We start from the raw sequence: 23,800 nt of genomic DNA on the forward strand, positions 1-23,800 counted from the left end.
GTTGTCTGCAACGTTTGAATGCTATTTCAAAAGATTAAAAATAATAATAATATTATTATTAATATAATAATAATAATAATAATAATAATAATAATAATAATAATAATTCCTTTTCACACATTGTATTTCCCATTGTCCTGTATGGGAAAGGGAGACTAGATGAGGTGGCATCTTTTTCATTTACTTTGGTGGAATGAAAAAAAATTGCTGACTGGTTTGTCATCTGTGAATTAAGGTAAACACGGCTAGAATTATTATTTTTTAAATATAAACTTTATTTATACTAATCAGAGCAACATTAGAAAATGCCAGTGGACGAAGACAAGCACACGACACAAAAGACATATTATTAAATAAATTACCCAAAACACAATAAATTAAAATTGTAAGAAAAGGAAAAGGTTTGGCAGCCTTTTTGCTCAGAAAAGAGGAAATTACTTCAGTATAATTTTTGACATTGTTAGTGACAACAGATAATGATAGTTTTCTTCTGCTGAATTTTGAGTTATGAATGCGATATTTAGCTACAACCATTATAAAGTCACTAAAAAAGTCAGAGTCCTCTCTTATGTGTGAAATCAATATAACCAAAAATAACATCTTCAAACCTCAGGGAGGTTTGTGGGTATATAGAGGAAGCAAAGTCTATGTCTTGTTTCCACAATCTCTTGGAGTAATCACAGCACCAAAACAAGTGAACAACATCTTCAATATGAAGGCCACAGAAGAAGAAAGAGAAAGCTGGATCATTTTGGTTTATGATACATAATGAGGGAGAGAAATATATATATAAAAACATTTTCTCATTAAAATATTTGTCTTATTTACAATTACTATACATACATTTACAGAAAGTCTCACATGTGTTTTTTACAATGACGCAATATGATGCTCTTAATAAAATGGTGTAAAACGTTATGCTACTGTAAAAATCGTTGTGATACGGGTGCAACATCTGGTATTATTGAAAATATTGATCTACTGAGAAAGTTTTACAGTGCAATTTTGTCTTCCCATCCCGCAAACAAGCATTTAACTGCTGACTTACTTAAATACTGTTTTTCAAAGTGCTTTTGAATTGGTTTTGGTCCTCTTCATATACATATCCTCGCCGCTGGTGTTATTGTTGGTCTTCTTGAAACCAAGTGTTCCTGATTTTTCTCAGTATGTTCCATTTATGTTTTTGACTGCCGGACATCTGTCCACTCCATTTTGGTGTTTTGCAGTGCCTGAGTCTTTTTCTCATCCACCTGCACGTAATCCACTCTGTGCTCATCGCACAGTAAGGGCTTCTGCTGGACAAAGAGAGGGAGAGAGGAGGAGAGCGTGAGTGGTATGTATACCATATGCATATAGTTGTGCTTTACTTGTGCCAACAAACAATCACTTAATGTATTAAAACTACTGACGCTCCTGAGTGTGCTGTACAACTCTTTGTGTACAAATCTTTTGGGATCATATCTCAGATCATAAATTCTTTAGAAGCATAATAGTAGCAGTCTTGCGTCAATTGCTTCAACATATCACAAGTAACAAGTCTTAAAACATGCAGGGTTTTTGTCACTGCGTAAAGACAAGTATTTGGCGGGTTTTTTACCCGTGGAGTAAGCACTGATTTGTTTATTTAAATAGTGATAAAATGGGTCAGTGGAGATCATAGTAGGTTGTGATTGTAATTATATAGCCATTCAGGGTGTACGCCGGATGAGTAGAAGTAAGTTCATTATTGTGTGGTTTTAGCTGTTCTCTTTCCCCTTCAGATAGTGACTTCATTTTCGTTTTCCAAAATGCCTCAGCAACATCCAAAGCTCCTAGCATGTGTTGGTGTAGGTAGGAAAGGTGTTACTGTCTAAAGAGGCACAATGATGTAACTCTCTGTACTTAATGAGGGAGATAGTATCTTCTTTTTATTTATATAATAACAAGCCAGCTAATTTCAAGACATACCTTCTGCACAGGAGAGGGGGATGCAGAATTGAAATCCAGTGACAGATAGTCAAGGTTTGATCTTCTCACTCCATCATAGCTGAGACAGAAATGTGGTCTTGATTCCTGTTAGAGAAATAAATACATGAAGACCTTGCTGAATCATTACTATTACCAGGTAAAAGGATCTGAAATATAATGTATTTTCATGTGTGCTGCATTATCAGTAAATAATGGATTCAATAAAAAGGTGGCCTTAGACTGTTCATTTTCAGTTTCAGTTCAGGAAAACATAGTGAACTACTTGTGTCCAGAATGCCGCCTGTCAGCATGCTTTTCTTCAGACTTGATTGTTGTTAAAAATGTTAATTAAAAATGCACTTTTTTAAGGAACTGCCTTGTACAACATCACACTGTTATAAACGCTCACAGCCTGGAAGGTCCCCAGTGTGATTACAGTTTGCTTAGCAGAATATTTTGGAAACATGCAATCAGTTTCCACTAACAAATTCTTAGCTGTGTGGAGATTCTAGCACATCTTTCCACTCACAAATTATGTCAAATTTAGATCTTTATTTAGTGTTCTGTAAAAAAAAGAGCAGAGTGGGGTCCAGGATGATCTTGAACATGTTTTGGCTATACATACGATTGATATTAAAGTCAACAGTGATTTAAGGATTTCTGCCCACCTGATGGATAATAAAACAGTTTTACATATAAAATATATGTCACAATATGATCACACATAGATTCACATTTTGTGGGAGAAAGTGCCATCAAGTTGTAAGTGAAAAGTGAATGATTCATTATGTTGATACAAGCTACATGACTAAAGTAAGGTCATAAAGTGGGCTGACCTCATGAGCCACACAGTAAAAGTATATTACCATCACAGCTACTTCCAATCATCAGTTATTATTAATAATGTCCAGGTGTTTAACTAAAGACAAATAAATCCATCGTCATGCCATGAAAGCCAGATCGGGTCACATTACTCAATATCTTTTTTTAAGAAACACAGAAATGCACAGTCAAAGGCCCCCTTCAGTCACTGATAGGGATAAAGGTGATAGCATAATTAGAATTGCATAATGGAGTCAGTCTATACACTACACATATGTATTGTTTAAAACATGTTTCCACGTCTGCAGTAGTTACCACTGCAGTGCAGTTTGTGTCTTCGTCTCTTGGATTTTCCCCATTCTCAAGTCTTCTTTCAAGAGGTAAACAGTTCTCTGAAAAGCTGCAATTACACAAAGAAATAGGACAAATTTATGTCAGATTAGCAACCAACTATGAAGTGAGATAACTTGGCATAATTTAAAGGTACTGAGTTTAATGAGGTCTAATTGTAAACAAAATGGCAGTCCCATAAACAAAACACATGACTGGATTAAACTATTGAGGAGAAAGAGACACTTTTTCTCTCACCATGATTCAGTTAATGCTCTGCTCAGGGGAAGATGAGTGGGACACTCTGTGATTGTAGAGAGGCCTCTCAAGTCAAGAGGTGGAGGTCGAGCTGTGAACCCAGAAAGGGCAAAGTAATTGGATTGGCTGTAATTCTCTAATGTGCCACAGAAAGGCCAGCTTTCAAACCTGTGTATCTGATATCTGCACGAATCCTGTACTGACATTTCTTTAGCACAGACATTATTTTCAATCATTTTATACATTTGTAAACCATGTTTAAAGTATAACAATGGCCACATATTTAAAAACATCATGAAGACTCCCAGCCACAGAGTTTAAAGTAAAAGCTTAGTTTTACACACAATGTCAAAGAAGGTAACATGAACCAATCAGGGCAGTAGTGACTCTCACCTCTCCTCAGGCGAGGCTTGAGATGCCGGTGAATTGGAGGCGGTGCATAATCTCCCGGTTGACACATTAGTGTGTCGTGAGTCGTGGAGGACTCAACGTTGCAGTTTTTATTGAGGAAGCTGAATGTGCTGGGGCTCATGGGGATGTAGCCATCACATTCAGTGGTGGCAACAGTGGGAGATGGGGAAGCCATAGGGACATATGACTCATCCTGGAAGCTTTGAAATCGAGTGGTATTTAAACGAGGCTGCTGAAAGACAAAACGTTTTACACATTAAACTAATGAGATTCAGTTTCCAGTCTTCATTCTAAACTAAGCTAAGCTAACCATCTCCTGGTTGAAGCTTCACATTTAACAAACAGACATGAGAGTGGTATCAATCTTCTCATCCAACTCTCTTAGGTAAACTATTCCTGCACTATTAATAGTTAATGGCCGTATAGGTTGTCTGGAGCAAAGGTGCTAAAGTTGCTAAAGGTCAGGTGTAGTAATATTATAAAAACCAAGTACGTGCAGGCAGGATGGATGGGTCAAACCAGCGCAGGACTTTCACTACGGAGACTGGAGTTTGTGTCACGTGTGAAACCAAGCCCCAAGGAAGAATGTCGGGCTTTGAAGTCAAATTTCGTATTGGCTAAACTGTGGATTACAAATTCCGTGTCCGTCACGTGAAGTCATTGGGCCCGAAAATACTTCTCCCCATAGATTTACATAATCTTATTTTATTTATAATCCTGGTACATAACGGACTACGTCACATATGTAACGTAGTAACTACGTCCTGTACTTATTTTAACCCAAACCACAATCTTTTCCTAAACCTTAGAAAGTAGTTGCTTTTACACAACGTTAGATAGAACGGTTATCTGATTAACGGTCACATGTTTAAAACTGCTTCGTACAACCGTTTCACAGCGTTAAACAGAACAATCATATATGTTGTTTTGGGATTCATTGGCAAACAACATATTCTGTAATTTACGCATGACGACTATGTTTCAAATATATATTCTTTCAGAAAGATCTAATAAAAACATTTCTTTGTTTTTTTTTGCTGTTGGTTTTCTTACCAGATTAAGACTCTGTCTCCTGCTCCTCATCGATCTGCTGTCAGCATCTACTAAAAAAAGATGGAGATTGGAAAATGACATTAGTCCGATATGTTGTTGACATAAATGCGTATTCAGCCCCATCACAAAAGCAGCAGGAATATGATCCATTTTGTTGGGCCCAGCTTTCTAGGTTTTTGAATTATGAACATTGTATGACTGCTTCCTACCTATTCTGAAATGGTCCAGGCTTGACAAAGAGGTCCTCCGAACACATAATGCGGCAGGGTTTGAGAAATGCAGTGCACTTTCTGTCCTCAGCCTGTGAGCTCCTTCATCACTTAGCTGCTCTGACAGGTTATTAGACTTGGGTGGCAGCGGAGGAGGAGTTTGTCTGTCAATCGTTGCCTCGAACGATGCAGAAGAATAAAGTTTGTCAAACCGGAAGACACTTGTTGCACAGTGACGTAGTGGAGAGGAAGAGGATGACGGTAAAGCCATGGAGGTGCATGGCGCGCTGAAAGGAGGGTTAGTCAACCTTCCATGGAGGAAGAGACTAGGGCTGGCTTGAAAGATAGAGGATGAAGAGGAATTGGTGTAAAGAGGTGAGGGGACAACGTCCTTGAACGCATCATCTGATGACTTCTGCTCCAGAGAGATCTCAGAGTTTGAAAAGCTGTCATGTCTACATATATGGGGGGATGAAAATGTTGTATTTGTTAAACATGAACTACAGAAATTATTTTGTCTTGTGTCAAAGGTTTTACAGATTGTACGTACCTACTAGTGCTTATACTTCCCGTCTCACACTGTGAGAGAAATAGGTAGTCCAGCGGGTGGCTAGAATCTGGTTGGCTCGATACAGACACTCGGTCAGAGCTGTCAGGTGACGGATGAAGGGAAGTGGGGGTGTGAGGAAAGCCTTCTTCTGAGCTCTCTGTTGGGAACAAGCAGATACATGTAGTTTCTGAAACCGCTGAGGAGTTATTAGAAAAGTGCCATCACGCTGATACCAAGGGTTAGCCAATGCATGCAAATCATACACAAACACAAATGCAGGTTTCTCCCTTTACAATGTACTTTAAATGGAAGCAGGTGAATTTAAACAGAGGATTAAGGATTTCACAGTAAACCTTGAGAGTAGACACACGTGAGCCCTGTCCTCTTTTTTGTTTATATATACTCCAATCTTTTAGTCCGCCTGGCTCTTGTTCAGAAATGTGTTTCATTCCATTTCACTCAAGGCCGCCTATTCAAGGCTCTCCCTGCAGAACCATGTGGGGAGGGAAATCCAAACGTCTTTGCATGTTCTCATGAAACATTTGCTACTCTTAATAGACCTTTGTGTTCTCTTGTGGGTGCAAAACAACCTTTTATACTCCTTTGCAAAATAAGTCTTCAGGCAGTCCTATTTTCTGAAAGCAACATAACATTACTCCAACAATCTGTAACCCAGTGTTTAGTGTGTGGAATCTTATGTTCATGCTTCTCAAAGGTTCTGAAAAATCCTTTAAAGTTTGTGAATTTAAGGGGGGGGGAATCATGGCCTTGAAAGTAAAAATAAATACATCAATAGATATGGATAATCAAAAGTGCTTGAGTTTATAGATGTTGTGCAAAAATAGAATTTGAAGTTCCTTTTATATTTTTTTACTGAACGTTTGTAAATAGTTTGCTATCTGCACGTGTGTCTCCCACTGTTGTGTCATTGTTTCACAAGCAACCTGAATGAAATGAATTTAGAATTATAATCAACTAATGGTCAAATTAAAGGCAATATACAAAAGAATCAACCCACGAAACATGATATTTCATTCTGTGCAGCCCCCAATGTGCACGTTTGCGGAAGTGATACAAAATCTCATTATTTATCTGATCATTTGAATTGGACCTCAGCTCCCTGTCGATGTGCTGTTATCTCCTCTAATACAGCTGCAACATTAGGTTGCGTGACAGGCACGTATAACATTTTGAACTGTCCATGTATGATAAAATGACGAGATCATTCATGTAGTTTGCTTGACTGGAGCACTCATTTAAATGCATTTCCATTCCAGAAGCATTGTGTGAAAACGTTAAAATATTTCTATATTTCTGTTGTTAACTTTTTTAAATAATTCAACATTTATTTGTTTCTGCTGCTGCTGCTGCTGTAGAAAGTAGACCAGCTACGACTATGGTTTTAACCACAATGTGACGACATAAGATTGTGTGACATGAGCTTAGGAGCTCACTTATTGAGAAATTTATCGGAACAAAGACCACAGCTGCCCACTGTGCTAAAACTGTGGTTCGATGTTTTTGAAGTCGGTAACTCCAACCACAAGCACGAATCGTTCAGATAGACGGTAAATTACTTTTTTTTAAATCTAGATAAATGCTGCACACTATATCCCTGTGTTGAAAATAATGCAAAAACTACTAGAACAACATGGAGATATTCCCGTTGATTTGTGCATCAAGTTTCTAAATGTTGCCTAAAAATGAAATACTTTAAGTTTGACTAAGCGTGCACACCGTTTGCAATCATCGAGACATCTGTGACGTGATCTCTCACGTGATCAACACTACATGGACTACAAATAGAAACCAGAACGCATCATATACCGAAATCCTGTCCCGTTACCTTCAGATTCATCAACTGATATCTGTTTATAGAGTTTAGTTGTCAATAAACTGCACCCTTATGTTTGAACCCTGACCACACGGCACCAAACAAACCGTTTGTTTTGACCTCATTCTATAGTGTGGGGTCCAGTGACACCAATTTCCTCTGGATCAGCAGTGTGAATCTACTGAATTGCAACTAGCAAATGGGGTGACTTTCTGTTTTACTCCATTGCTTTGTGAGACAGGTATATTTAAAAAATGCTAAATGGACTGCACTGGCTCCCATTCAAAGTGCTTTACAGCACAAAACAATGTTCACCAATTCACACACATTTACACACTGGAGGCAGAGGCTGTCATACAGGTGCTACCTGCTCATTAGAAGCGATAAACTATAAGCTATATCAAAATCTTGCCCGAGGTGACTTCGACATGTAGACTGGTGGATCCAAGGATTGAACCCCCGACCTTCTGATTAGTGGATGAGCGCTCTACCTCCTGAGCCCCAACGTCTTACCAAGTGCAGCTATAACACGACCACATTTCAAAGTGTGTTTACCTGCATCCTCCAGGCTCCCAAACTGGCAGATTTGACTGATGCTACTGATCCAGCTGTTCATCTCCTCCTCAGTTTTGGCCACCAGGTAAAAAACACGAAATGAGGTTTTCACCACAAAGAGGTGCTTCCCGTGGAAGTCCCGCTTTATCCTGAGCTGCCCGTTGAGCATTTCGACCTCGCACTCTTTCAGGTCGATGCTGCGTATTGGCTTTTTGGAGTTCTTACTTTGAAAGTACTCCAGCACATCAGGATTGCCGCTCATGCGACCTCTTCGAAGCACAAACCAGCGTTTCCTCCATGCCTGCAGGAGAAAAGTTCATAATGTTATGTTCTAACTGTGTACAATTATTCACAGTGGCACATCTCCCTTTTCCCCCACCCCCACTATATTATTAGTCATGACCAGTCATGGGAATTAGATCACAGCTCGTGCTCACAACAGCTAACTTAGCAACTTTAAACCTTTTTTTTTTTTTTGACGGAACCTCAAATCAGATTTCCCAGAAGTACAGAAAAGAGGAAGTTCACTGTATTTAGCAGAAAATGAACGTCTAACACAATGGAAGAGATATTTATACAGTAGCCTACTTCTTTATACTGAGAACTCACGGCAAACTTAATACTGACACTGTTTACAGGTATTTATAGCTCCAGAGATATACTTTATACTGTAATATGTAACGGCCATAACACCTGAGGGTGCCATTGTCATCCCATTCATGTAGGTGTCACATTTCATATTTAATTATTTTCAAGAAACAATATTGTTAAAAACAAAACAAACCCCATAAGAGCAGTAATGCTGCATGTATACTATCACATTTGGTTTTGTGGCATTGTTTGCACCGTGGGCCTTTCCTGATATTTTTGTGGTGTGAACTTAAAATTAAACTTTTTTTTTTGCTTTGCATGTGGGTAACCCGCTCCTGCACAAGTCAGTTGGTAATGTATGTGTTTATACCAGGAAATGGTTAGACACCGCCAAAAACACAGCCAAGTTTAAGAGGAAACCGTAACTAGACAGATGGCTATTTGATCTTATCCATGTTTTGTATATGGAAGGTTTGAGCTCTAAAATATCAGTTGTGTAAACCAAGGTGATAAAATTATTATTATTAATTAAAATGTTCGAATTAAAGTGAACTTTCAATCTTTTCTTTCTCTTACCTTCAGGCTAAACCTCGTAGTTCCATATTACACTGTGGATATCATGCATGCTTAATACAAGAACTTGGCTAACTCAAAACAATCTTAACTCATGGTTCTCGTATTAGTTTTATCCAGAGCTTTTAACTACATCTCATGGTCTTCCTCAGCAGATTGAGTTTGCTTGTCATTATGTGTAGGTCAAAGGTCAAAATTTCCCATAAGCAAAGGCTGTAGCCAAGGTGGTAACACTTGATAATAACCATTGTTAATAAATGGCAAATTGATAATTAACTAAACTTTTGTAATAGTTATTTTACAGTTTACAAAGAAAATAATTTTAAATATTTACTAATTATTTGTAAAGATATAATTAACATTACATAAATAAAACATCTATCTATATAATGCTTATAGAAGGTTTACAAACCAAATATTATCCATTAAGTGTTAAAGATATCTGGTCCTTCTATCTATGTAATGTTTATAGATGTTTTACAAATCATTTGGTTATACAAATACTTAATATAGTATATAAAATGTTATAATCTGTGCAACAATAAACTGTTAAAGCATTACTAATAATTAGTAAGAACAGTAAAATAACTATTAACTAGAGTTTAAAACAATAATGATGGTTATTAGCAAGTGCTACCACCGATGTTTATATTCAGGACAACCCTCTAAAACATAATAGGCCTTTTTTCACAGAAGAAATGTTGACGTGAAGCACGGCCGTTACTAACAACATTAATGATGGAACTTCTATTAATTGTCGCAATACGTCCCAGCAGTGTGACAGCGAATGAGCCTGAAGCTTAATGAAATTCAACCATCGATGATTTTTGTAAATGATTCTGCATTTGACATGTCAAAATGTTTCAGTGAGAAAATGCTTGTTCCATTCTCAAAAGTCTTAAAATGCAACAATGCTTAGTAAGAAATATTAGTTTGTGTACAGTATCTAATTAATGAGATTTAATAGTTTCTTTTGCCATATTTTCCTTTATGACCTTGAGGAGTAGAAATCAATGAATGACATGGGTATGTAATTCTATAAAATAAAATAAAACAGTGACAGAGGGGTTTTATAATAAAATATATGTGCCCGAAGGCAATGAAGGGATATGACAATGATGTCTATAGGTATAGAAGATAGAACACAGCACACACAGTGAAATTTGTTCTCTGCTTTTAACCCATCCTAGTACCAGGAGTCTAGTACTAGGAGCAGTGGGCAACGCCCAGGGAGCAATGGGAGTGAGGATGTCCGGTGCTTTGCTCAAGGGCACCACGGCAGGGCAGGAGGTGAACTGGGACCTCTCCAAGTAGCAGTCACACTCCATTTTTTTAGGTCGGGTCAGTGACTTGAACCAGCAACCCTACGGCTCACAGTCCAAGCCCCTACTGACTGAGCCACCGCTGGACGGCAGTATGTCTCGATAAAAGAAATACAAGTTCTTGTGAGTAAGGGCCAACGCAATGCACATTATCATGGCAGAGAGTGGCATGTGAGACAACAGAAAGTGTATTGGTACTTCTGCTTCTAATACAAGGTGCTAAAACCAAGAAGTTGCAGCCAAATTCATGGTGGTGAACACTACCACCATGCACTCTTCATTGTTTTCTTTAAAGTATGTCATCGTCTGAAGATTTTCATTCCATTCAAGAACAACAAGATAAGCTTGACCACAAGCATTGACATTTTCATAACAGCATGTGCTTGACATTTGAATACTGAGTCAGATAGTGTGTTTCCCCTAACAACAGTCTGGAAAACAAGTATTTACTATGTTCACTGGCATCAACAAGATTTGCATAGCGTGCTGAAATAAGTTTCTATTTCCCGCCCCGAGCCCCATCAATGCTCACCTCCACCCACCCACCCTTTCCCTGCACTGGTGTTGACAAATGCACCTCCTCCTCCTCATTTTGTACAGAGGAAGTCCAAACAGCCGTCACAAAGCTGGACTATTTCTGCTTGTCACTTAAGTCTGTCTGACATTACTTCCCATGTTTCACAATGCGGACACGCTCATCACACAAACACATTTACACAGCCCAGCATTATCACATGACCCCAACAACCACACAACAGTGCTGTCCATTTAAGCAGTTGTATGTACTTGCTGCTGTAAGAGTCATTTCCATGTCTGTCTATCTGCAGTTTGTGACATATTGTTATTGTCATTCTGTCATCCACAAGCCAGAAAGTCTTATTATAGAAACGAGGAAGAAGATATAAATATTGAATTACAGCTCAGTTTAACGAAAGCATACAAGCCCACAGTATGTTTCTAAATCATCATTCCACACAGTCACACACACACACACACACACATACACACGCACAAGGCTCAGCAGCACAACCTGCCATTCCCACTGCTGGCAGAGGACATAAACAAGTGTCCGGTGTGTACTCCTACTCACGAATCTCTTCAGTTTCTTCTCCGGGGGGGATTTAATGAGCCAGCCGGTGCAGACCACATCCCCAGCACTCATCTTGACTGCAGAGTGTGTCGTCCTCACGGTTACTGCTGCTGTGAAACTGAGAGCACTGCGAAAGCATATCCTGTGTTCTGGTATTCAGCCTAGCCACTCCAAAAGGAGGAAGTTGAAAAAATTGATCACACTGACAGAGAGAGAGGGGGGGGGGGAGAGAGAGAGAGAGAGAGAGAGAGAGAGAGAGAGAGAGAGAGAGAGAGAGAGAGAGAGAGAGGGAGGGAGAGAGAGATGTGCTAGTGGATAGTACAGAAAAGTATAAGGGGGGGGAATGAGAGGAGGATGTCCTCTCATGTCGATATTTTTTATTCTCTACATTTAGAATTTATGTTCAACACTTTGACTTTATTCTCAAAATGGTTTTACAACTTTATTCTCAACATGTTGACTTTATTCCCACAAATGCAAAGAAAGAAAACAACCTCCTCTGATTTACTTTTTCCTAATCCTGGCACTATTACTCTTCCGTAGATGGAGCTGTTGGTTTAAATATTACACATGAGGAGGTTTGGCGGGATTGAGGATTAAGTTGCTTTGATTCCTGAAACATACAAGAGCCGAGTCGCATGCCGTTAAAAGATCTTATCTGTAGGTTTGTGTTCAACATGTCATGGATTCCATTTTTACTGTTGTTCATTTCATCCAATGTGGTTTCTGAGCTCGGCAGAAACCAGAAGTGGTTTTAACAGCAATTCAAACATCGACCTGCCGGACATAATGCTTAACTATAAACTAATAAGCGCTCATTTCCATATGAGCTTTCAGGGAAGTCTTGGTGCAGACATGATATTATGAGCAGTAGTGGCACTATCAGTTTCCTGTGTCAGCTCAGGACACAAGTGAATAAGGGGGATTAAAAGATTAATGTACAAAGCTTTGAACATGTTTAGAAAGTAACTTGATCTTATGTTAGATTCACACTTTACTTTTGAGAAACAGGGTAAGAGAGGTCACCGAGGCAAAGGTGAATACATTTAAACAGTTTGGAGGCTGTTTATCATTTTATGTTGCAAATAGTTTTATGCATTCCATGATCTTTTCACATTTGGGCTTTTTTGTAACTGCTTAGTCACAAGTAGTGTTTACAACAATTAAACCTCTTAAGATGATAAACAACCATGCAATTAAAATTTTGCATAGAAAGCCGAAAAAATCCCAGCACTACTGGTTTTGTGAAAACAAAATATATAAATCATAATATTAAACATTTCCATTAATGCCGATAAATACCTCTCAGGGTAACTCAGGGTGTAAGGTGGTGTTTTCCTAAATCTGCCACTTCTGCATCGGATCCAAATTTGGAAATCATTATGGATCATAAGGATCATCTTATTGTATTAGTGTTATGTTTTGTATGTCAGTTTATATTACATTACTGGCTACTAGTGGCATTACTTTCAGAGCAGGTTACTGTGATATGTGTACAGCAAAGTATAGTGAAATAGCTTTGACCCCACAGTCGGTTATGCCATCAGAGTACTGTGAGGTAGCAGTATGTTGCTGTAGAAGTATTGTATTGAACTGTAACTTTCTCTTGTCCACAGCCAGGTTAAATTGACAGGAGAGAGGAGGTACAGGAAAAAGGAACAATTTATTTACAAAAATGCTTCGCCTTTTCAGGCAGCCAAAACAACAATTCTCCGCGCGGGAGGAGCTCAGGTGTCTGTCTGTAGTGTGGCCGTGAGTCTACTGCAAGAGTTCAGAACCAGGTTACCATCATGCTTATATTGTGTTGCTGATTACCTGATTCTGTCCAGCTGTCTGATCCCCAGCTGAGCCACTCCCGACTCTCCCCAGCAGGCGGCGCCGTGACCACACCAGTAAATAACTGTACATACATTTAAAATATTATTGTAAAATACTGAAAAGTTGACTTATTACTTTTATCCGTTAACGCATCACAAACCTAAAACATTGGGAAAAAGGTTAAATTAAAATTAATACAAAAACAAAATCAACTTTACACATTTATTTTGCTGTTTGTCACACATCCATACATTTAGTTGATTCATAGTATTCATCATTCAACTACACTGCCGACTGTAATTAAAAGCAAATCACATTTGGTCTTTTCTCCATTTGCTCTTGTTACTCTTACAGCCCCTGTTAAATATCAATATACCATATGAACTTTATAATATGTGAGTGCTGCTGATACAGTCTGATTTTTGCTGCCCCCAAGTGGCCCGAGAATCAATTATTGCAATGTGCTGAGTCGACAAACTTTTAGTATACTTTAAGGCAGGGTATTCAACTAAAATACTAAGAGGTCCAGTTCGAAAGTTTCCGCAAAGGTCCGGAGCATCATAATGTCTAACCTGCGTTATGAATTAGTGTGATATATATTGAAATAGCCTAGTAGAATAAATAAAATAGCTTTTGAAAAATTGTGCATCTTAAAATAAAGTGCTTAATCTTAATCTTAAAGTGTAACAGCAGCTTGAGTTTCCCTTTTTCTTTAACTGTTTCACATCTTGATTTAACTCTCAACCAGTGTTAAAATAAATCAGTCTCAACACTTAACAATTGAACAGTTTAACCCAGGCTAGCACATCCTGGGTTAAACTGTTCTGATGATGCTGACAGGTGGTCTATTTGCTTTATTTTGTCACAAATCAAAATCATATTGGGCTCTGAGATTACTTATTTTCTGTGACCTCAGTTCAGACTTGAGTTGGTATGTTCGGTCAAAAACGTTGTGCTTTGTCTCATAGTGGCGTTTCACATCACCACTGTTAATGAGCACCACGGTCTCTGAATGAGTCCATCCTGGGTTGAAATCTCTGTTGACTTTTCTCTTCTTGGAGAGCGCCATGAGTAGTTATGTTTCTCTCTGCCGCTCACTCGTCTCTTTGTCTGTGTTTCTCTCTCTTTCTCCGTCTTCTCTCCCTGTATCGCTAACTCGTTTTTCCGTCTGTCACGCGCCTCTCTTCTGTCTGTATTCAGAGTCTCAATGTTTGCCGATTGAAATGCACAGATTTGATTGGCTGAGTAGCATCACGTGGGATGGCTTAACTCGCATGCAATTGGTCTGTGAGTTTCCTGAACCGCTAAACCAGTGCCGTAAAAATGAGAAAAGCTGCGCCGGTTAAAATAGAATCGGCCCATCAAAATTTAAAATCCATTACAGTTTTTTACAATTGCTAAAACACATTTCTTGAAACCTTCACCCATTTTCTCAAAACTTTAAACACAAAACACAAAACTCAAGCTACATTCACAACACCACAGACTCCTCTGGCACAAATCAAACAATGCTTTCAGATCATGCACTTTTCCAGTCAAAATAGAAAAACCTACTGAACATTCATTAGACACTACATAAACAAAATGAAAACACTGCATCCAGTGCATGTAGTTTAATTTAGTTTTATTGTAAATGAACACATTTTTGCAAAACTAAACAAAAGTACAATTATCCCAACTTATACAAATAACAAAGAAAACTTCATACTAAATGAAAAGCACATTACAGGTAAATGAAAAGCACATTACAGGTAAATGAAAAGCACATTGCAAAACCAACTGCAAAAAACGTCAACGTACGATTCATTCTGCCTCAGCAGCATACCTGTCAACCCTCCCGTTTTTCCCGGGATTATCCAGTATTTTTACTGCTATCCCGTTTTTCTACCATTTAAATATTTTCCCGTAATTATCCCGTATTTTTAACCTTTAAAAAAAAAAATAGGCCTAATTAAAAAAAGTGTAAAGTCCGGTAGAGCAGATGGCAGTATTATGTTTAACTATAGCTGAAAAACTATAGCTGAAAAACATTATCTCTGGGAACCATCACCTTATCGTGGTGGAGAGGTTTGTGTGTCCCTATGAACCTGAGAGCTGTGTTGTCTGGAGCCTAGTGCTCCTGGTAGGGTCTCCCAAGGCAAATTGGTCTCAGGTGAGGGGCCAGACTAAGAATGGTTCAAAAACGACTTCATGAAAGAAAGGAAAAGGAAAGGAGAGACCCTGCCCGGAGGAAGCCCGGGGCCCCCGTCTGGAGCCAGGCCCAGAGGGAGGGCCCGACAGCGAGCGCCTGGTGGCCGGGTTTGCCACGGAGCCCGGTCGGGTACAGCCCGAAGAAGCTACGTGGTGCCTCCCATCCATCCATCCTGTGGGCCCACCACTCATGGGAAAAACCGCTGGGGTCGGGTGCGCTGTCACATGGGTGGCAGTGATGGTCAGGGACCTCGACGGACCAGACCCGGGCAGCAGAGGCTGGCTCTGGGGACGTGGAACGTCACCTCTCTGTGGGGGAAGGAGCCGGAACTAGTGCGGGAGGTGAAGCGCTACCGGTTGGATCTGGTGGGGCTTACCTCCACGCACAGTCTTGGCTCTGGAACCGTACTCCTGGATAGGGGTTGGACTCTATTCTTCTCCGGAGTTGCCCAAGGTGTGAGGCGTCGGGCCGGGGTGGGGATACTCACTAGCCCCCGGCTGAGCACCGCTATGTTGGAGTTTATCCCGGTGGACGAGAGGGTCGCCTCCCTACGCCTTCGGGTTATGGGGGGGAAACTCTGACTGTTGTTTGTGCCTATGCCCCAAACCGCAGTTCTGAGTATTCGGCCTTCTTGGAGACCCTGAATGGAGCCCTGCAGGGGGCTCCAGTAGGGGACTCCGTAGTCTTGCTGGGAGACTTCAACGCACACGTGGGAAACGATGGAGACACCTGGAGAGGCGTGATTGGGAGGAAGGGCCTCCCTGATCTGAACCCGAACGGTCGTTTGTTATTGGACTTCTGTGCTAGCCATGGAATGGCCATAACAAACACCATGTTCGAACATAAGGATGCTCATAAGTGCACGTGGTACCAGAGCACCCTAGGCCAAAGGTCAATGATCGATTTCGTAATCGTATCATCTGACCTGAGGCCGCATGTTTTGGACACTCGGGTGAAGAGAGGGGCGGAGCTGTCGACTGATCACCATCTGGTGGTGAGTTGGATCAAGGGGTGGGGGAAGACTCTGGACAGACCTGGTAAACCCAAACGGGTAGTGCGGGTGAACTGGGAACGTCTGGAGGAAGCCCCTGTCCTGGGGATCTTTAACTCACACCTCCGGCGGAGCTTTTCAGCCATCCCTGTGGAGGTTGGGGGCATTGAACCTGAGTGGGCGATGTTCAAAACCTCTATTGCTGAAGCTGCGGTGATGAGCTGTGGTCTCAAGGTCTTAGGTGCCTCAAGGGGCGGTAACCCTCGAACACCGTGGTGGACCCCGGTGGTCAGGGAAGCCGTCCGACTGAAGAAGGAGTCCTTCCGGGTTATGTTATCCGGGAGGACTCCGGAAACAGTTGCAGGGTATCGAAGGACTAGAAGGGCGGCAGCTTCTGCCGTATCAGAGGCAAAGCAGCGGGTGTGGGAGAAGTTCGGAGAAGCTATGGAGAAGGACTTTCGGTCGGCACCAAGGTGCTTCTGGAAAACCATCCGGCACCTCAGGAGGGGGAAGCGAGGAACCATCCAAGCTGTGTACAGCAAGGGTGGGACCCTGCTGACTTCAACTGAGAAGGTTATCGGCCGGTGGAAGGAGCACTTTGAGGAACTCCTGAATCCGACTAACACGCCCTCTATGGTTGAGGCAGAGCTGGAAGCTGATGGGGGATCATCGTCAATTTCCCTGATGGAAGTCACTGAGGTAGTCAAACAACTCCACAGTGGCAAAGCCGCAGGGGTTGATGAGATCCGTCCAGAAATGCTGAAGGCTTTGGGTGTTGAGGGGCTGTCTTGGTTGACACGCCTCGTCAACATTGCGTGGAAGTCTGGGACAGTGCCTAGGGGTTGGCAGACCGGGGTGGTGGTTCCCCTATTTAAAAAGGGGGACCAGAGAGTGTGTGCCAACTACAGGGGTATCACACTTCTCAGCCTCCCTGGTAAAGTCTACTCCAAGGTACTGGAAAGGAGGGTTCGGCCGGTAGTCGAACCTCTGATTGAAGAGGAACAATGCGGATTCCGTCCTGGTCGTGGAACAACGGACCAACTCTTCACTCTCGCAAGGATCCTGGAGGGGGCCTGGGAGTACGCCCATCCGGTCTACATGTGTTTTGTGGATCTGGAGAAGGCATATGACCGGGTCCCCCGGGTGATACTGTGGGAGGTGCTGCGGGAGTATGGGGTGAGGGGGTCACTTTTGAGGGCCATCCAATCCCTGTACGCCCAAAGCGAGAGTTGTGTCCGAATACTCGGCAGTAAGTCGGACTCGTTTCCAGTGAATGTTGGCCTCCGCCAGGGCTGCGCTTTATCACCAATCCTGTTCGTGATTTTCATGGATAGGATATCGAGGCGTAGTCGTGGTGGAGAGGGGTTGCAGTTCGGTGACCTGAGGATCTCATCGCTGCTCTTTGCAGATGATGTGGTCCTTATGGCATCATCGGTCTGTGACCTTCAACAGTCACTGGATCGGTTCGCAGCCGAGTGTGAAGCGGTTGGGATGAGGATCAGCACCTCCAAATCTGAGGCCATGGCTCTCAGCAGGAAACCGGTGGATTGTCTACTCCGGGTAGGGAATGAGCCATTACCCCAAGTGAAGGAGTTTAAGTACCTCGGGGTCTTGTTTGCGAGTGAGGGGACAATGGAGCGAGAGATTGGCCGGAGAATCGGAGCAGCGGGGGCGGTATTACAGTCACTTTACCGCACCGTTGTGACGAAAAGAGAGCTGAGCCAGAAGGCAAAGCTCTCAATCTACCGGTCGATCTTCGTTCCTACCCTCACCTATGGTCATGAAGGCTGGGTCATGACCGAAAGAACGAGATCACGGGTACAAGCGGCCGAAATGGGTTTTCTCAGACGGGTGGCTGGCGTCTCCCTTAGAGATAGGGTGAGAAGCTCAGCCATCCGTGAGAGACTCGGAGTAGAGCCGCTGCTCCTTTACGTTGAAAGGAGCCAGTTGAGGTGGTTCGGGCATCTAGTAAGGATGCCACCTGGGCGCCTCCCTAGGGAGGTGTTCCAGGCACGTCCAGCTGGGAGGAGACCCCGGGGAAGACCCAGGACTCGGTGGAGAGATTATATCTCCTCTCTGGCCTGGGAACGCCTCAGGATCCCCCAGTCGGAGCTGGAGGATGTGGCCCGGAGAAGGGAAGATTGGGGTTCCTTACTGGAGCTGCTGCCCCCGCGACCCGATCCCGGATAAGCGGTAGACGATGGATGGATGGATGGATGGATGAAAAACATTATCCGCCAGTAAACACACAGAAGAAGAAAACAGGAACAATAACACAGAAGAAGACGACAACATATGGATGAGTGAACGGGAGATAGATGGAGACGCAGCTGTACCTGCCAAACAAGTTAAAACTTTATGCAAGCACCAAATGGGAGGAGACCTTCTCTTATTTATTAAAAGCAGAGTCGGGCAAACTCATGCTTTTTGTAAAGTGTGCCATTCAGATGTTAACATCGCACACGACGGAATAAGCAATGTTCGCCAGCATGAACAATCGTACAAGCACAAGAGGCACAAAAACATACACTGTCAATGACTTCATGTGTGACAAGAACTGTGTCGGAGGCAGACCAAGTGACCAAAGCTGAGGGAAAGATGTCGATCTTGCGCTAAAAATAATGTAGCCTTCAGCTTCTGCGTTGATTTCAGTCGCAGTGTAGCGGACATGTTTCCCGACTCTGCCATCGCAAGGAAGTCCTCGTTGGGGAAAACAAAAGTCACACAACTCATCAATCATCAAATCAATTGATGATAATAACTCATCAAATAAAATACATAAATCTTATAAACATGTCTGTACAAGTAATACATACTTTAAATAAACATGTACCCGTCCTTTATGTGTTTACGTTTACATTGGTGGCTGAGAGCTGATAAGGGCGGAGTCCGGCAAAAAATGTCCCTTATTTTGAAATTCCAATGTTGACAGGTATGCTCAGCAGCATCACGCCTTAGTGCTGGGTCCAGGCAGAGGACTTCATCTACATCACACGCAATGTTTTCTCTTGCTAAGCAACGGGGGGAAAACCCTCTAGCATGGTGGATCCAGGCTTGACAAGCATCCACCCCTATGTCTCCTCAGGCCAATGCCATTGCCTGTAGGAGGTTTACCCTGGTGTAGGGGTTCCGATCAAAGACCCTACAGCGCCACGCAGAAAAAAACTTCTCTGTATGAGCTGTATGGTGGAAGGCAAACATTTATGAAGCGCTGGTTGATGTTGAACCATTCACGTATGCGGACTGCACGGTGAAAGCTGACATTGTCCCAAACTACAACATAAATAGGATGCCCAGCCTGATGAGGAACCTGAACCTCAATCAGAAAATCCAGAAGACCACTCAGATATGTGAGAAGATGCTCGGTGTTGTAAGGCCCCAGGGATGCAGGGTCCAATTACTTATGGCCGCACAAAGAGTGATATTGCCACCACGCAGTCAGGACTTCCACAATGGCCCATTCGTCAATTATGTTCCTGCCTCTCCTTCTCCTCTTCATCATATTGAACCCTGCTTCATCTACAAAAATGTATTCATGGGGCCTTTCCATAGAATCAAATTCAAACAATCTCTAACTGTACCTGTTTTCTTCTCTGAATGCCCTTACGATGGTGGCCACAGAGAACCTACTCAAATTTGGTTGCACTCTTTGTCCTGCTTCCCTCATTGTCAAGCCATGAACAAGAACATGGTCTGTGACCGTTGCCAGGATTGCATCTGAAATGATGGTTCTGGTTTTTCCTCGGCCTTGATATCTTCCTCTTGGCCCATCACCTCTTACTTGTACTCTTCCTCCTTTTCCTACTCCTCCTCTTCTTCCACCTCTTCCTCCTCTGCCTCTCAAAATGTTTTCATCCATTGTCGGTATTCACATGTGCACTCTGAACTTGCTTATATAGTGTGTTGAATCGGTTGATCACATCATTAGAAACAAGTGTGTACAATTTTGAGTCGTGTTTAAACGATGACAACTGTGTTGTAGTTGTGTTCAACTTTTGCTGCCTGTGTTTGGCATTTTGCAACACATGTGCATCAGTGGTAATTGTGTTTTATAGTAAATGTGTTTAGAGTTTTGCAATTAGTGTCTAACTACTTGAACTTGTTTAGGGTTTTGCTGAAAGAGAGGTTGATTCGACAAATGGGTTTAGGCAACTGATGATTTGCTTCAGAGAATGGGGTTTAGTGTTTTAGCAATTGTAAAAAAACTGTAATAATTTATTGATTATAGGTCTGGGTCCGTATAGGTCGGGGTCTGGGTCCGGACTCGGACCGCAGTCCGCCTGTTAGTGACCTTTGCTTTAAGGCATTGGTCTTTAACAGGGGGTTCGTGACTCCTAGGGGGTCCTCAGAGTTACTGCAGGGTGGCAGCCAAATTATTGTTTGATAATGTTTGAACTTTTTTGAATTTATTTATTTTTTGATTAAAATATCTCTGAAATTAGACATAGATTAGAATCAAACATATTGTTAGCAAATATATAAAAAAAACATTTAATTTTCACAACATTGATGATAGTCTAACTCAGGGATGGGCAACTTTTTGCTGCACACGAGTCAATTTCCAGAAATCAATACAATTATTGGTTTCACAGTTCCGCTAGAGGTGAATATTATGAATATTAGAGGTGTGATTTACAGATGCACACATATTTTAGGTGGATGAGCCGTGGGAAATGCTTAGAGAGGTTTTTTGCGCTACTCGCTGAAATCCCCGTGTTCTTGGAGGACACCATCCAATGTGATACAAGTGCGTACTGAGCAAAACTCAGGAATACAGATTTTCTCCTCGACCTGGCCTTCCTTGCGGACATTACATCGCATCTTAATCGCCTGAATATGCAGTTACAGGGAAGATGCCAAACCGTGTCGGATCTATATGCGCACATGAACGCATTTCTTACTAAACTGGCTCTGTTTAAAGAAGGATTTTCGACCGTCCTAATTTGGCACACTTCCACTCATGTGAAGAGATGCCCCCGAATGTGAGAAAACACTACCCAAGAACAGAGTCCACATATAAACACTGCAGCAGCAGTTTAAGAACCGCTTTCAAGATGTCCACGCCACGCAGCCACGCATCGCGTTATTCACTGACTCCCTCTCTGCTGCTATCAGCGGCTACAGTCAGACCGCTTCTTTCTGACAAAGCGCCAGGAGAGGGGAATTTCCTTTCGGAGACTGTTACCCGAGTCCCGCTTTCCACTCCTCAGGGATTTTGCGCTCTCAATGGCCAGCATGTTTGGCAGCACATACATCTGCCAGAGCAACTTCTCTACAATGAAGCACATCAAGTCAAGGGAAAGAAACAGACTGACAGATGAGACACTGTTCCATCTCATGCAGATCAGATGTACAAATGTTGATATTGCCATTCAGTGTATTGTGCACCAGCAGGAGAGGCCACACGTGTCTCATTAAGATGTACAGCTGACTGCTCCAGCTGTGGGGGAGGATCAGTTGACTTGGAGAACAATGCATGCTTGTTTTATGGTTTATGTTTATGGTTTTATGTAATGGAATATGAAGGAATAGTATAAACTCAGTGTTGGTGTTTGTTTACATTGAGTTATGATTTTTGAGGCTCCATTTGCATATGAAATAATATATCACTCAGGAATTCAGATGATCTGTTTATGTGTAAAGCTAATTAATAATATAATTAAATGAGTTGAAGAATTAGGACTACTAAATGCATTTGAATATGAAAAATAGAAAGTTCCATAGTCCTGTTGTAATACAGAGAGAGAGGGAGAGAGAGCTGTGGAAACTGGTACAATAAACATTCATTGCCTGTATATATTTAGTTATTTTCATTAAATGAGTCGCTATAGTTGGCTATTTAAATGATGGGGTTATAGTATCCTACTGATGGAAGTGCAGGGTCACAAAGTGGCCCTCTGGTAGTGAGGACACATTTTTTTGTGGCCCTCCCTATCCTCAAAGTTGCCCATCCCTGGTCTAACTGTTACCCATGAATCTTCGTGCAATCATGTGAGCAAACCTAAATCACTGTGCTTGAACCTTTCCATAAGGAGAAATAGTTAGCTACGTATTATTGAAACATATTGGCCGCCCGGCACGTTATTGTGGACCCAGTTTAATTTGTAATTCAGTTTTATGTCGCAGGCGGTCCCTGCTCCGTCTCTCTTTCAGCTGAGGGCCCCTTGGACGGGAAAAACGGTGAAGAGCTCTGCTTAAAGGCATTAGCAGTGTGAACATGGTTTGAATTGAGATGGTTTCATTCATAATATCTGACAGAATAGCAGCATTATTATTTCCTATATGCTCACCATGAGGATCACTATGTAAAAAGTGACACCATGCTCACCACTGCCACATATCACCAAGAACTCTTTTTATTGCAATAACACAATAATAGCTCTTGTGATTGGCTATCAACAGTCACACATTAAATTATAAACTATACATAGGTTTACATGGAAGTAATTAATTAATTTACAGGGAGGCCATGTGCAATGCATCACTAATTTTGCCTAATTCTATGCTTGACTCATTTAATATTTAAAATGTGTTCTCTTCATGGGCCAGCACAAGCTTTGAGCTCACACTTACCTGGCTGAGACGTCACAGTTGATGTCATATCCATTATGTTTTATGTATACACTATGTAAATAATATTTTTTAAACTTCTATTTGTTCTTGTTTTACTTTAACCACATGTGTTTTGGATAACATATATTAAGAACATCCTCATCATAGTTAATAGTGTTATGTTGTCATGTGTTTTATTATGTATTTTATTTACAAGGGACCATGTATTATTTAAAAACTAAATATCACCATTTAATGCACTGTACCAGATTATAGTTGTAAACCTAAGTCTGCCCTATAGTCCCTTGGCAGGTAAAACCAAAGAAAGCACAATAATAAACAGTACAGAGTAAAAACATACCGCAAGACACAATCTTGTGCTACTATTCTTCTCTTTTACCTCCCTCCTCTTTTCCCTGTTTCTTTTAAATTAAAAGCTACATGGAAAACGTTTAATTACCACGTTGCTGTATGTTAAATAAACTATAGAGAGCAGCAGTGAACTGTGGCTGTATGTAATCTGCAGAAATGTCAAGAAGAAGAACCGGGTTTACGGCAGTTACCAAAGAGTCTTGAAGGAATGAGCTCGTAACAGCTGCGACTCAGTGTAACAGCATTTAATACAGAGCAAATTACACAAATGTTAATTATGTGGCTGTTGACTATAGGATAAAAAAAAGCTCTGGTCCGCCATAGCACAAAA

General features: G+C 41.5%; 1 protein-coding gene across 5 annotated transcripts; it reads right to left on the bottom strand.

The window, feature by feature from the left end:
- Positions 1–254: 254 nt before the first annotated feature.
- Positions 255–11,704, bottom strand: gab3 (GRB2 associated binding protein 3). Of its 5 annotated transcripts, none has more exons than XM_029448985.1 (10): positions 11,546–11,704; positions 7,970–8,270; positions 5,581–5,737; positions 5,031–5,485; positions 4,822–4,868; positions 3,751–3,997; positions 3,358–3,448; positions 3,085–3,169; positions 1,948–2,052; positions 255–1,295 (listed from the first exon to the last, which is right to left on the bottom strand). In XM_029448985.1, exons 1-10 carry the CDS (start codon positions 11,615–11,617, stop codon positions 1,176–1,178), a joined length of 1,680 nt encoding a protein of 559 aa, XP_029304845.1. In that variant the 5' UTR covers positions 11,618–11,704; the 3' UTR covers positions 255–1,175. The 5 variants fall into 5 exon arrangements, with proteins under 5 accessions (XP_029304845.1, XP_029304844.1, XP_029304843.1 ...); XM_029448984.1 differs by having other exon boundaries at positions 3,751–4,000; XM_029448983.1 differs by having other exon boundaries at positions 4,822–4,871.
- Between the last annotated feature and the right edge of the window lie 12,096 nt (positions 11,705–23,800).

Source organism: Cottoperca gobio, chromosome 14 (assembly GCF_900634415.1).
Source record: "Cottoperca gobio chromosome 14, fCotGob3.1, whole genome shotgun sequence".
Taxonomy (NCBI): Eukaryota; Metazoa; Chordata; class Actinopteri; order Perciformes; family Bovichtidae; genus Cottoperca; species Cottoperca gobio.

Bases quoted from the DNA above. Each gene is read 5' to 3' on its own strand.
- gab3 (XM_029448981.1), bottom strand. From the start codon at position 11,617: ATGAGTGCTGGGGATGTGGTCTGCACCGGCTGGCTCATTAAATCCCCC. The intron at 3,170-3,357 runs GTGAGAGAAAAA...GTGTAATTGCAG, and splicing joins AGAGCATTAACTGAATCATG to CTTTTCAGAGAACTGTTTAC. The intron at 2,053-3,084 runs GTAACTACTGCA...TTTCTCTAACAG, and splicing joins ACACAAACTGCACTGCAGTG to GAATCAAGACCACATTTCTG.